This window comes from Leucoraja erinacea, chromosome 23, assembly GCF_028641065.1.
Source record: "Leucoraja erinacea ecotype New England chromosome 23, Leri_hhj_1, whole genome shotgun sequence".
NCBI classification, from domain to species: Eukaryota; Metazoa; Chordata; class Chondrichthyes; order Rajiformes; family Rajidae; genus Leucoraja; species Leucoraja erinaceus.
Window position 1 is genome coordinate 11,918,336 of NC_073399.1, and position 14,913 is coordinate 11,933,248.

Here is a 14,913-nt window from a genome sequence, read left to right on the forward strand (position 1 = left end):
CACCGGAGACGTCAGGACCAACGGGACACCGACCCCCAGGCCCACTGCAAGCACGGAGATCCCAGAGACCCACAGCCAGCAGCAGCCCAGCCCCGTTCCAATTCCAGAGGAACACGCTCCCCGTAGGGACAGAAGCTGATGGCTCGGGCTGTGACGTCACCGGCCACCCCCCTGTACAGGAGCTGAGACTGGGAACTGTGGGGTTGTTTGCAGTTGCAGAGGGAGGGGGCAAGGGCGGTACAGTTCCCAGTCTCAGCTCCATTCCAGGGGTGTGACTGGAGACGTCAGGACCAACGGGACACCGACTGCAAGCACGGAGATCCCATAGACTCACAGCCAGCAGCAACTCTAGCCCAGCCCCGCTCCAACTCCAGAGGAACCCGGGTTGCGGATGAGGGGGCGCAGCTCGGGCTGTGGGCGAACTGCCACTTGTCGCCGTAGCGGCCCATCGGGGAGCGGGTTCCTCTGGAGTTGGAGGGACAGGGAGACACAGCGGCTTTTGAGAATGGTGGAATCACTTCCAAAGTTCTGCCCACACAGTCAGTACACCTCTCCTACACTTGTCTCCCGCACTAAGATCATCTCGCAGAGAAGGATCCCAGCCTAACCCTCCCTATTCTGCAAGAAAAACCTACATTGAAGACTCAAACTCGCGATCGAGTAACTGCCGGGATCGAGGCGCAAACTCGCGACCTTGCGGATATGAGCCGAGCACTCTACCACTGAGCCAGCCATTAAAATCTACGCTAAAAATCTTCCATTCCGAAAACCGAAAAATTCTGAATTACGAAAAGTGTCTGGTCCCAAGGCTTTCGGATAAAAGGTTGTGCACCTGTATAAGCAAACTAAAGCCTGCATTAATCTCCGACCTGTAATGAATCACCTATTTTAGTCTGTCAAACGAGTTTAGAATGGTTGAAGGTTCAGTAACTTGGTCCTAAAATCCATTAAGATCTCTTTCAGGTAGATAATGCAAACACATTTCATTAATACAGTCTATTGGAAACCTGCACCACAGCGACAGGGCATTTAAGATGGAATGATTCCACTGAGGTTGGATTTATTGCAGGAAATGGGAGCAAGATTTCAACTGTTGCTGGAGAAATCACAGGTCAATAAAATATTACAAGGAAAATAGCACACACGCACACAAAAAAGAATGAAATGTGGTCGAAAGGCCAAGAGTGGGAGAAATTTCTGGATATACTTAAAAACGTTGCATGTAGTATATAAAATTATTCAGTATGACTATTTTGTAAAGCAACTGGTTCTAACAACAGAAGACTTAAGGCAGAAAGTATGCTGATGGAACACGGTGGAAGGGACAGGTTTCAAGTTCCTTTACCAAACTTTACCAAAGGACAACCAGTAATTTTTCCTGGTTGCGGCAGTCAATTGTAACGGATGACTTTCATTGCAAATGTACTCACAGGACAATTGTAATGCGAGAGAATCAGGGAAGTAGAAAATAGCATCTGAATTCACAACACAGCTAGCAAGATGTTTCATGTTTAAATTTTGTCGCTTTGATGGGAAATTAAAAAAAATCTGGAAATGCAATAAAATAACCTACCTTGTTTACTTCCACTTTTGATTATAATCTGTTGATCTACTGCAGGTTCTGAACATTCATCTATACTCCTGCTTCTCTTTCGTTTCCTGCATTTTGTCTCACTTTCCTTGCTATCTTCCACTTTCCGTTTCTTCTTTCGCCGTTCAATTTCTTCAGGCATTTCCAGTTCCTTTTCATCCTGTGGTTCATCCCATGTTGAATAACTACAGTAAAGGCATTTGCAAATTTAGGATTAAACCTACTGTGCTTTAAATGTCTGTTAAAGGCTTACAGAATGGCAGATTTACCTGCGGAGGACCAGTGAGGGAAATAAACTAGATGATTAAGTGACGTGGCTGAGATCCAACATTAAACACCACTTTCAAAATCTCGTTCCATTGTCACTCAGGGTGAATTTCAGGAATATTTTTTAATTGCACAACCATTAATGTTTCATGCAGAGCAAGGACAAGTTTCTACCACGGTATAGTGCACTACCGACAAATTCACAAGGTTGATTATCAATCAATAAAATCTTGGGATTTTCCATAAATCAAATCTTACAGGTTGTGAAAAAGTTTTGTGAACCCATATAGTGCACTATAATGGGGCTTTAACCAATTAAATACATATAAAACAATTAAATTAAATAATTTAACTAATTAGATAAAACAAGGATGAACCCCCTGCCATTGGATTCTGGACAAGAATCACTATTATTCATAGTAAGACACAAAGTGCTGGAGCAACTCAACGGGTCAGGCAGCATCTCTAGAGAATGTGGATGGGTGATGCTCCGAGTCGAGATCGAGGAAGGGTCTCGACCCGAAACATCACCTATCTGTTTTTCCACAGATGCTGCCTGACCCGCTGAGTTACTCCAGCACTGTGTCTTATTGTAAATAATAGTGATTCTTGATATCAAAAAATACTTTGTTTCAGGAGAAAATGTCTCAACAAGAGTAGATTTTGTCACTCCATGTGTGTATTTAAACAGTAGAGAAACAGAAAGTAGCAGCTTCATGCAAGCACTGGTGATGAATGTGAGTATTGCAGGAGATGAAAGCATCCAACACTGGACGGGAGAAGAATTTAATTCTGGGAAATTAATGCATTGTAGCGGTCCATCAAACCACACAAAAAAAATAACTTGACTGATCATAATCACGCACGGTTCTGCAGCAGTCTCAGCCACGTGGTTTTCTTCAGATACTTCTGCACTCCTTTTATGCTTCTTCCTTTTTTTCTTAGCTTTCATTGGGGTCGGTCCTTCCGAACTGTCGTTCCTGATGGACTCTTCCTGCAATACATTAACCTCCTTTGGTAATTGCTCCATGGAAACATTTTAAACGTTGCGCATTGCCTTCAAGTCAACATCACCTTTGATGTCATGGACATGTTTTACGATTAGTCATCTTTCTATAAACAAGTTTATAGAAAGTGCAGCACAGTGGCGCAGTGGTAGAGTTGCTGCCTTACAGAGCCAGAGACCTGGGTTCAATCCTGCCTACGGATGCTGTGTGCACCGAATTGTATGATCTCTGGATGCTTTCAAGAGAGAGCTAGATAGGGCTCTTAAAAATAGCTGAGTCAGGGGATATGGGGAGAAGGCAGGAACGGGGTACTAATTGGGGATGATCAGACATGATCACATTGAATGGCGGTGCTGGCTCGAAGGGCCAAATGGCCTACTCCTGCATCTATTGTCTATTGTTTATCTACCCGTTTCCTCCAACTCTCTAAATACATGCATGGTTGTGGCTTCGGTAAAATTGTAAATTGTCCCTAGTGTGTAGGTTAGTGCTAGTGTACAGGGTAGGTGCAAAATCAATGGGCTGAAGGGTCTGTTACCACATTGTATCTCTAAAGTCTAAAGTTAAGATCTTGCTATTTTGATTAGTTTTTTGTTTTTTTTTAATTTTTTATAAAGGCAATCATTCAAAACCTTATTCAAATGTGGCACCCAAAATTCAAAAGACACTCTTAAATTAGAAGAACAATCTGTATTCAGTGCTCTCTCACTGCTCCCTCTGAGTGGGAGATCTGTGACACCATCTCTCACTGCTCCCCCTCTGCGAAATCTCAAGATATGCATACTTAGAAGTTCTCTCTCTGACAGTTCTGTGAGACCTTCTCTCACAGCCCACCCCCCTCCCCTCTAAGCGGCAGCTCAGAGGGGATAGAGCCTTCTCTGTTGCTGCTCCGACATTATGGAACACTCTACCTTTGCACATTAGACAGGCCCCTTCACTGTCCATTTTCAAAACTAGTCTTAAAACCCTTTTCTATTCCTTGGCTTTCGCCCCTGCATGAGACTTTGCTCTTGTTTTAGTTTTCTATTATTGTTTTTTATTGTTTTTACTGTCTTTTAATGTTTTTATTGTTTTGTTTTATGTTTATGATTAGTCATGTACAGCACTTTGTTGCAACAGTGGTTGTTTTTAAAGTGCTCTATAAATAAAGTTCAGTTCAGTTCAGTTCCCCACCCCCCGTGAATCTGTAAAGGGCCCCGACCCAAACCGTCAACTATCCGTTCTGCAGAGATGCTGCCTGATCCGCTGAGTTACTTCAACACTTTGTGTCATTCTTGTAAACCAGCATTTGTGATTCCCCCGTTTCTGTATTAGATGGTTGTTGGGAGCAAGGACACAGCAAATGTGCCTGCTTTAAGCTGCATCCTTTTTCACCAGATAAATGCAGTGCACCTTTAGCAACTGGCTCAGAGGTACACTCATCGTCAGGAGAAACGAGGAACTGCAGATGCTGGTTTACAAAATAAAGAGGCAAAGCGCTGGAGTAGCTCAGCGGGTCACGTAGCATCTCAGGAGAACATGGATAGGTGATGTTTTCATCAGCCTCACATTTTGGGTCAGGACCCTCCTTCAAACATCACCTTTCCATGTACACCGTAGATACTGCCTGACCCACTGTTACTCCAGTACTTCGAGTCTTTTTTCTCATCTTGAGGTGGAAGGATTACCCATGTGAGATGTGCCAGGGTGAACATGGAAAATAACGTGCATTCCCTCAAAGAAAAGATGCAGTTCGACAATGATAAAATACAAATAAAAGCTGCTTATCCTATTCCTTTGGTATTCTGATAAATCTTTGCTATAACTTACGTGCAATTGGTCACAAGCATCACCATTCTCCGTTGTCCTGCATCCCTTTTCCTTGCTTTTATGTTTGCTGTGAGTCTTGGCAGCTTCATCACAGAGTGTCCGGATTGATGATTCAGAATCAAAAGAAATTGCATCCCTTTTCAGAGTGGATTTGTGTTTTTTCTTTTTACGTTTACTACTGGTATGCGAGTCCATGGAGCAGGCAATGCTAAATCTGTGTGGCATATTTGCCAATTCAGTCTTGGAATTACACATTTTACCAATACTTTTACTGGGTAAAGTATTCTTTTCCAATGAGGTAGCACTGCCATCAACTGGAGGGCAACAAGGCAGCCCAGTCGCTTCCATGGCTTCTGATGAGTGTCGCTGCGACTCAGAGTAACTAGAACTACGTGACTTCTTGGCGATTTTAGATGAAGAACAAAATCCTGTTAGTTGGGAAATCTGCATTTTTGGAGGAGGTGGGAGAATCCTAAAAATGAGGGGAAAGAAAAATGCATGTTGGAAAGCTCTTTTGCAATCAGTTTCCCAAAACACCAAGAAATACGATACAGAAGTAGGAGCCCCAACTTAATCATTCAACAGTAACTTCTCCACTCTCTTGATTCCTCCGGTGATTATATGTGAACCTCAATTCCACTGCAATACCCCCGTATCCTTGCAATCAATCCAATGAATGCCTGAAGAATGATCCCAGCCCAAAACATTTGGAGACGTGCGTGACCCTCTCTCGCTGCTCCAGCTCTGGTAGTCTGAGGAAGTGCCCCGACCCAAACTGGCACCTGTCCATGTTCCCCACAAATGCTGCCTGACCCGCTGAGTTCCTCCACCACTTTGTTTTGCTGAAAATTCCAGCAACCTCCGCCGGAGGATGGACGCGTCACCTAGAACAATGGAGGACCCGGCGTGGGGGGGGGGACGAAACAAAGTAAGACCCATCGTGAGGGTACTGCCGAGAACTAACAGGGACCACAAATGGAATGTGTAAAATGGAATGCTTTGTAACTTTGTCGTCGCCCTTTATGTGCCGACTCTTTGCATACTTTGGGTATGTAAAACAAAGAATATCACCTTGACTTGTCACATGTCACAGTAAAGTATCATTCATTCATTCATTTGCACTTCCTTGCATCTCCAGTGAACCTCTTTCCTTCAGCAGTCCCTCAGCATCTAGAAAGAATTCCATTCTTATTTTGAAGGTTCTGAGGTTTCTGATCAGACCAATGTGGGATCCACCCAGTCTTCTACAGGCGAGGCGGCAGAGTGGGTAGGTCGTGAGGTGCCATCCTCTTTACATTTACACAAGGTATCCGATGGCTCTCGATACATGGACTTGAAGTTCTCCATATCACCGTTAATGCTCTTTCAGGACTTTGGGTGGCAATGGGCCAGAGATACCAAGGTTCCAGGAGGGACGTTAACCTTTTTCAAGAGTTAAAAACATCTGTGAATCTTTTCCTGTGTCCTTTGGAAATTTTTTGGTCCACTCTTTTTGTGTTCTGTCACGGGGATTCTGGTCTTGGGCTGACGGACAATATGAGCTGCCCAATATAGCTGACAGTGCATTGATGTTGGGACTACTGGCCTGGAAGAGGACCTGTGGTCCTGTGACCTGCGACACAGCGGTAGAGATGCTGCCTACGGGTGCTGTCTGTACGGAGTTTGTACGTTCTCCCTGTGACCGCATGGATTTTCTCCGGGTGCTGCGGTTTCCTCCCACACTACAAAGACGCGCGGCTTGTAGGCTAATTGGCTTCGGTAAGTTGTAAAATTACCCTTAGTGTGTAGGATGGTGTTAGTGATCACTGATCAGTATGGACTCGTGGGCCGAAGGGCCTGTTTCCGCGCTGTATCTCTAAAGTCTAATGGACATTGACATTTGTTTGTTTATCCTTCCAATAAGTTGAGAGGGTTTTGTAATATCTTTCAATTGCCCGAGATGCTTTCTACATGTATGCCAGGTCTCAGAAACATGGGGGCAGGGATGATTGCCACCTGTTTTGTGTCAGGTTTGAGGTTTAGTTTGGAGATACAGCATGGAAACAGGCCCTTCGGCCCCACTGAGTCCGCACCGACCAGCGATCCCCTCACATTGCCACTAGCGCGCACACACACTAGGAACAATTTACACATACACCAAGCCAATTAATCTGCATACCTGTACATCTTTGGAGTGTGGGAGGAAACCATAGATCTCTGAGAAAACCCACGCAATCACAGGGAGAACGTACAAACTCCGTGCAGACAGCACCCGTAGTCGGGATCGAACCCGGGTCTCCGGCACTGCAAGCGCTGTAAGGCAACAACTCTACCCCTGTGCCACCCTTCTGCGTCAAACTTGGATCTTGGAAACTTTGCTTCAATTATCCAAAGGATGTGCTGATACACTGAGGCAGTGATTATCTTTATTACTAATGCCCGCCTTTCCCAACAGGTAACTTTCCAGGGTCCCACCATGAATCTTTATTTCAGAGAAGTAAAGGGCACTTCAGTGATTCCACACTAGAGGGACACCAAGATGAGTGGTGTTCACTGGGCATGAAATGTTTTCTAAACCACATCGAACTTAACATCCGAAGAATTTAAAGATCTAATAAACTGCAATAACCACTGCTTCCATTTGCTTTTGCGCACACACGTAAAACTCATTTTTTTCATTCTTCTCCCAATACTGAAACTTATTTTTATTTCCATTCCTACAGCAAGCGAAGCTGGAAATCTATTTTTAAATCAATTTCGCACCTAAAGTAAACGTGAAAATATTTCACTTACTGTGTAAAAATACCACATTTCAAAGTTTCAAAGCCTTAAAAATAGAATAAAAAGTCATAACAGAGCAAACTTAACTGGCCACCTAAAATATTATTTTGCTTCAGGTATACCTAAATATGCTTTAGCCATACCTGATGTTTGTGACACTCCCCGATCCCAGTAGTGTATAAGCAGTTTATATACTACTTTGGGTTTGGGTTGGTTTTCTTGGTTGAGCACTTATCCTGGTGTTATTATTGCACTAGTACTTTGTGTTTCATAACAAGAGGTGTTGAGTGTAGGAGCAAAGAGGTCCTTCTGCAGTTGTACAGGGTCCTAGTGAGACCACACCTGGCGTATTGTGTGCAGTTTTGGCCTCCAAATTTGAGGAATGACATTCTTGCTATTGAGGGAGTGCAGCGTAGGTTCACAAAGTTAATTCCCGGGATGGCGGGACTGTCATATGATGAGAGAATGGAACGGCTGGGCTTGTACACTCTGGAGTTTAGAAGGATGAGAGGGAATCTTATTGAAACATATAAAATTATTAAAGGTTTGGACACTCTAGAGGCAGGAAACATGTTCCCGATGTTGGGGGAGTCCAGAACCAGGGGCCCAAGTTTAAGAATAAGGGGTAACCCATTTAGAAGGAGATGAGGAAACACTTTTTCTCACAGAATTGTGAGTCTGTGGAATTCTCTGCCTCAGAGTGCGGTGGAGGCCGGTTCTCTGTATACTTTCAAGAGAGAGCTAGATAGGGCTCTTAAAAATGGCATAGTCAGGGGATATGGGGAGAAGGCAGGAACAGGTTACTGATTGTAGATGAACATCCATGATCGCATTGCATGGCGGTGCTAGCTCGAAAGGCCGAATGGCCTACTCCTGCACCTATTGTCTATTGTGTTTGAATTGTAAATCATCATTACTTTAGTTTGTTAAAAACATTTTTATAGAAGCCGAAATATTACATTAAAATACAAATGACTCGGTGCTTTTAAAAGGGGGGCTTTCAATTCTCAGTGTTTCTGATCATTTGCCTATTCTTTGCACAGGAGTTGCCTTTACCCTATTAAAACAAAAGATTTTCAGGAGCTGCTCCCAGCTCTTCACTTGCCTGGCAAGCTCAGAGGTCGCCTCATGGAAGCAAAGGGATTCTTTAAAATGGGCCACAAGGTAGACCACGGAGGGTCATTATTATTATTGAGCTGTTGTTGGTGGTGGGCCCATGAAAACTCCATAAGCCTTTTGAGACCTCAAAGCAACAGTGGTCCCATCTACCTGTCACCTTCACAATGCATGTTTGAACACTTCTCAATCATTCTTTACAACTTGGGTGGGTGACATTGAATGAATCGGAAAACGGAAGGAGTTGAATAATTTTCAAAAGCTGGTGAAAGCTTTTAGCTGCTTCGTCCATAAAGACGAAAGATTGAGTTCATTTGCAGTAAAATGAAGACACAAAAAGGACTGTGGATGCTGGGATCTGGAGCAAAAGACAAACAGCTTGAGGAACTCAGTGGCTCAGGCAGCATCTGTGGAGGGAAATGGACAGCTGATGTTTTGGGCCGAGACCACCTTCTACAGCGCAGAGAAGGAGTCTTGACCCGAAGCGTTGACGGTCCATTTCCCTCTGCGGATGCTACCTGACCTGCTGAGTTCCTCCAGCTGGTCAGGTTTGTTTTTTGCTTTAGTTCGCAAGCAACAGGTTTCTCTTACCTAGTTTTGTTTGCAGAAGGAAATGGGTGGCCTTTATTCATTAATTTTGCTTTGTGGGCTGATGAGAGTGATGGGGAGCACGGCTCATTTTCTGTCACCTTCCAGCTGTAGGTGGCCTGCAGTTATTGACATAAATAAAAACTTGGTGGTCTAAAAAGTATCCATGAATGAAGGAAACATAAAAGAGGGTATGGCAAAGAAGAATCAGAAAGTTTTCATGGTTAGACAGCTAGGGAAACAAGTAGGAAAACAACAGATAAGAAAAACGTCAAAACAATTACCATTTATTAGTTTCAAACGATTTGCAATTTTAGATAAATAACACTGGACAAAACAAAAGGACTATAAGACTATAAAATATACTAATGTTACAAGTCATATAACATCGAATGTTTTATGTTTATAACTTAATGAAATTATTCACATAACAGCTTTTGTGCTTTTACATAAAATTGTATCACTGTGGTAAACTTAAATTATTCTGTTTTGAAATGGAAAAAATAGCAACCCATTAAATAGGGGAATGGATGACGTTTCGGGTTGAGACCCTTCTTCAGACTGAAGACGCGTCTCGACCCAAAACTTCACCCATTCCTTCTATTCAGAGATGCTGCCTGTCCCGCTGAGTTACTCCAGCATTTTGTGTCTATCTCCGATGTATATCTGCAATTCCTTCCTACACAGTGTTTATCCTCTGTGGATTTGGAGAAACCATTCAAATCTTAGCTGAACCTCGTCTTGTAGATTACCTAGTGTCGACATAATGCTCCATCCATGGAAGGAATGATGGAAGTTTATAAATCTACTGCGTTCCTTTGTCTGTGCGGTGTTTAGCTTGAATTTTCCTGGAACTGCACTCATTAAACTGTGCATTCCATTGCTCTGCCGACTAGTGGATGATAGCGCAATATTGCATAAATCCTTTTATTCATGACAGTTATATATTTTGCAATGCCCTCACCCCCCCGATAGGAATGATGAATACTGAAGGATGGCTGGCAGCCAACGGTGAGCAGGGAAGAGAGTTAAAAGTGCAGACTTCCCAATCTTGTTCACTATCCTTTAACCAGAATGGTACGACATTTAATTCTAAACAAGAACCCAAGCCACTTGGAATCAGTGTCTCGCTTGTCCAACATTTAAGGTCAGCACTATAAATGCCTCGAGTTAAAAAAGCTTCTGTCTTTTCAAACCATTATGTTAACAAAAAAGGTTCAATGGCAGAGGCCACCACATTGGTTCAGAATAGTACTGTTAATGTATTCACCTGTGACAACAATGTAATCTGAGCAGCAATGTACAGAGATCAATATCCATTTACATATAGAACAATTGCTGTATCCCAGAACACACACCCACCTTTTTGGCTGAAAGTGCGAGCCTCTTTGCTGGCGGTGGTGACATGGTACTGGATTGCTCTTCCGCAAGTAGCTGGGGCTTTATTTTGGACACTCCCTGCTCCTCAGCACTGCTCTCAGTCCTCTCATTACCCGAGCTATGTGCCTGAGATTCGGGATCGGACTCTTCTGGCTCAGACTGTTGATTATTCTTCGTGGTATTACTCCCATTCACAGCACATTTCGGGCTGCAGTTCCCCTTCTGATGATTCTGGCCGCTTTCTTTTCCTTTCTGCTCAGCTCCACCAGTTGCCACCAATGACTTCAATGAGGTAGATGTAGGTAGTTCCTTGCTTTCTGGTGCAGATACCTTTTTACTTTCCACCAAAGGCGGTCTGCTGCCACTTGAACCATTAGCTGACTGGCCCTGAGAAGATTTTGGTTGCAGCTGAGGTAAAGATTTCTTAAGCTTCTTCAATGATTCGTCGAAGAAAGTCTGTGGGTTTGATGGTTTCCCTGGAAGCCTAGGTGACTGGTTCATAGTGGATCTTGGCACTGGCACACCAATGTTCCCAGAAGCTTGCAGTTTTGCGTGCTGAGACTCTGGTTTCTATATTAAACAACACAAATACCTTGTTTACATAAAGGATTTGGGCCCGAGAACCAGAAGTACAATTAGTAACTAACAATTTTTGAAAGTGAAGTAAAAAGGTATGAAAGATTGTGATAAAGTACAAGCCAGCATCAATAAGCTTATTCATACTCAAGAACATGAGGTTTACAACATTATCTATGAGCTGACCTTTGATATCTGAGGAGAGCCAAAATATCCATTCTGTACTGGTTTCTTTGGCATGGATGTGCCATTGCTGGTTCTGATGCTTGGCTGAGAAGAATTCAGCTTCGACACCTCATCCACGCTACTCTTGGAGTTCAGCATCCTGCAACATCGAACCAGATCCAAGTTAAAAGCAGAATCATTGTTCAAGTTACACAACAGCTGAGATAAGAAATTAATCATAAATGCTTCACGACAAGGTTCATATGGACCCACTATTTGATGCAAAGAACACTCAATTGACATACAGTACCCTCCATTCAATGACATACAGCACCCTCCACAAAGACCCATCATTTATTTATTTGCTTCTGTACTCCACAATTTGAGATTTGTAATAGAAAAAAAAAAAAATCACATGTGGTTAAAGTGCACATTGTCAGATTTTATTAAAGGCCATTTTTATACATTTTGGTTTCAAAATTACAGCTGTGTTTATACATAGTCCCCCCATTTCAGAGCACCATAATGTTTGGGACACGGCAATGTCATGTAAATGAAAGTAGCCATGTTTAGTATTTTGTAACACCAACCTCAGATAGAAAAGTACATAGGCCTGTTGGTTCAGCACCACCTTGATGTTGCTACAATGAACCATCGAGTCATTCATCTGATACCACTGCCCATTGCTGGCCTGAAAGAAAACAATGCAACATTCACATTCTGGGGAAAACATCATGTGGAATATATCAGTTTAGTAACGTCACCTTACGTGATTTTGTAACCAGTCTTAATTCGTCTACTTGGAAGGTTCAGGTGAATCTATGTATTCTTTTATCTGATTTGCATCTTGTTTTTAATCACCAAATGCTGCTGAGGAGAAGTAAACTCCACATTTTGGCATTTATTCCACAACTAAGTTTTATATCTTAATAAAAATCAATGCAGATCCCATGCTGAATTTAAACATTAGTTCACTATTGCAGACTATTTTTATGACAATATTTAAGAGTAAATTCATATTGTAATGAATGGCTAGTCCCAACTAGTCAGGAATGGCACAGCGGTAGAGTTGCCTCATGACAGCGCCAGAGACCCGGGTTTGATCCTGACTACGGATGCTGTCTGTACGGTGTTTGTATGTTCTCCCCAAATCGCATGGGTTTCATTCCGCACTCAAAGGACGTACAGGTTTGAAGATTAATTTGGTTTCGGTAAATATTGTAAATTGTCCCCAGGATAGCGTTAGTGTACGGGATCGCTGATAGGCGCAGACTTGGTTGGCTGAAGGGCCTGTTTCGCACTTATCTTTAAACTAAAAAAAACTAAACTGTTTTGAAAGTGGTTCATTTTCAAAACTTAAATCAGTAGGATGCAATGGAACAGGTTTGTTACTATTCAAAGAATTAGGTTGGGGTGGTGTACAAGATAGATGAGCAATACAATTGCACAGCATTCTGTTAATTTTTTAGGGTAATTGCATTTTTTAATATTTCAATGAATTTTCAATATTTCAGAACAGGGAAATATTTGAGCTGTGAAGTTAACCATGTGCTTTCTCACCTTGACATAACAGTAGTAGTGTCCAGCATGGCAACTGTATCCAGAATGTACCAGCACTGCATACAGCCCATAATTGACAGGCTCACCATTAGTCTGGGACATATATGGACGAATATTCAGATGTTCAGGGTAGCCAATGTCCTGTTATAGCACACGGAACAAAGTACAACAAAAGCTTTGAGTTAATTTTATCTCTAAGTGTAAATTATTCAAAAGTTCTATCAGGACATTTCAAAATAATTGCTCACCATATTTTAACATAGTCCATTCCAGTCAAACAAAAGGAAGTGACTTGAACTTTATTTCGCCTTCCATCACAGTAAGGAATGTGTAGGAGTCACTGTGGTGGATGTTCATGTTAAAATGTGTTTTTCAGTCTGTTGCTTTCAATTGTATGACCGACCTGGCCAGTGAAATTCCTCGTATGTTGCAAAACATACTTTGCGAATAAAATCTGACTTTGATTCCGATTCTGACAAGAGGTTCACGCAATAAATGAAACTTTTTATGTAACTGAGAACTAGATTTTGACGATTCAATAAGTGTTTATAGTCTAAAGGCGATTTATTTGCCAACTTTCATTAGGATTCAGAAATTCTGCAAAGCAACAACCATTCAGAAGGTCTGTCATTGTAAATGAAGGGTCACGATGCTTAATATTTCACCCTTAGTTTATGCTTTTACAAGGCAAACATTTGGCTGCAGCATAACAAAATGTCAAAGCTATCAAAATAATGAACTGAAAATGAATTTACCTTTGTGATTTTACCACCACTGAAGTTTGCAAATCGCTTCAAAGAAAGAGTCAGAACATTTGACGCTCTGTGAATGGAAAAGCGTTTGGTAGCTTGTACCTTCTTCTTGCACCTGAAAATAATTTTGTTACAGTCAGTAACAATCTTCCGAATGAGTTAAAAGAGTTCACTGTTGCTTACTTCAACAAGAATGGCAAAACAGAATCTAAATTCTGACTACAATACTGTCAATCTTGCAACTAAGAATTATTTTAGACTGGTTTCAAATATTTATTACCAACTGATCTTATCCTGCTAAATTTATACATTTGGAGTATCTTACAAATATCGCATGTTGAACATAAAAATGCACTCTTTGCAAGAAATGTAATGGATAGTGCTAAGTACTGGAAAGCAAGTGTGTAGAGAATCTCAGGCTTGTAAAAACCTTACATTATGTTTGATGTAAAGAACAAAATTTGTATACTTAGCATGTTTACATACACTTGCACAGATAGTTCAGCTATAATGTGATAATTGCATTACCCAAGAATGCCTTGTGTTATTAAAAATAAATCACATTACCAAGATTGGATTTTCAAAAATAAAAGGTATTTTTAATAGCAATATATATATATATATATATATATATATATATATATGGTTTGGTTACAGCAAGCTAAAAATAAAGACTGTTTGCAACACTGTTTAATAAGGTTTCATCGCATAAGCGTCAATAGAAGCCAACCGCATGTTGAGGGGACTGGACCCAATGAGTCCCCCTTGGTCTAGTATACCATTAAATATACCATTTTGCCAAACAGCAAGAGTGCAATAAAAAAGCATGAATTTGATGAAGTAAAATGATGCAGTAATTTCTCTCTGTAACTCTCCACTGATTTATTTGTGGATAGTATGCATTAGATTTGCCAACAAAAATAAAAACAGTCAGAATTGTCTCCAGCTATTCTGCATAATTTTGAATTGACAGATTCAAAGCACTGCAGGTAGCCCTGGGAGCGAGTACGCCATCCGCTTTGCCAAGGAGGGCACAAAGCAACATATATCTCTCCAGAGATGCTGCCTGTCCCGCTGAGTTACTCCAGCATTTTGTGTCCATCTTCAACATACATCTGTTGTTTAGTTTAGTTTAGAGATACAGCGCGGAAACAGACCCTTCAGCCCAGAGTCCGTGCCAACCAACGATTCCCACACACCTACACTATCCCACCACAAGGGACAATTTACAATTTTACCAAAGCCAATTAACCTATAAACCTGTATATCTTTGGGATGTGGGTGGAAACCGGAGCACCCGGAGAAAACCTAAGCAGATCACAGGAAGAATAGAAACATAGAA

The 14,913-nt window shown here is 41.9% G+C and overlaps 1 protein-coding gene across 11 annotated transcripts in view; it reads right to left on the reverse strand.

Annotated features, from left to right (window-relative positions):
* Window positions 1-14,913, reverse strand: part of usp36 (ubiquitin specific peptidase 36) — a 76,482-nt gene that overhangs the window by 9,228 nt on the left and 52,341 nt on the right. For all 11 annotated transcript variants that reach the window (XM_055653883.1, XM_055653874.1, XM_055653875.1 and 8 more), the window contains 9 exons: window positions 13,575-13,686; window positions 12,820-12,960; window positions 11,850-11,950; window positions 11,281-11,419; window positions 10,501-11,088; window positions 9,142-9,257; window positions 4,675-5,146; window positions 2,725-2,852; window positions 1,574-1,776 (listed from right to left, as the gene is read on the reverse strand). In XM_055653883.1, coding sequence (XP_055509858.1) covers window positions 1,574-1,776; window positions 2,725-2,852; window positions 4,675-5,146; window positions 9,142-9,257; window positions 10,501-11,088; window positions 11,281-11,419; window positions 11,850-11,950; window positions 12,820-12,960; window positions 13,575-13,686 — 2,000 coding nt within the window. The remainder of the gene's footprint in view (window positions 1-1,573; window positions 1,777-2,724; window positions 2,853-4,674; window positions 5,147-9,141; window positions 9,258-10,500; window positions 11,089-11,280; window positions 11,420-11,849; window positions 11,951-12,819; window positions 12,961-13,574; window positions 13,687-14,913) is intronic.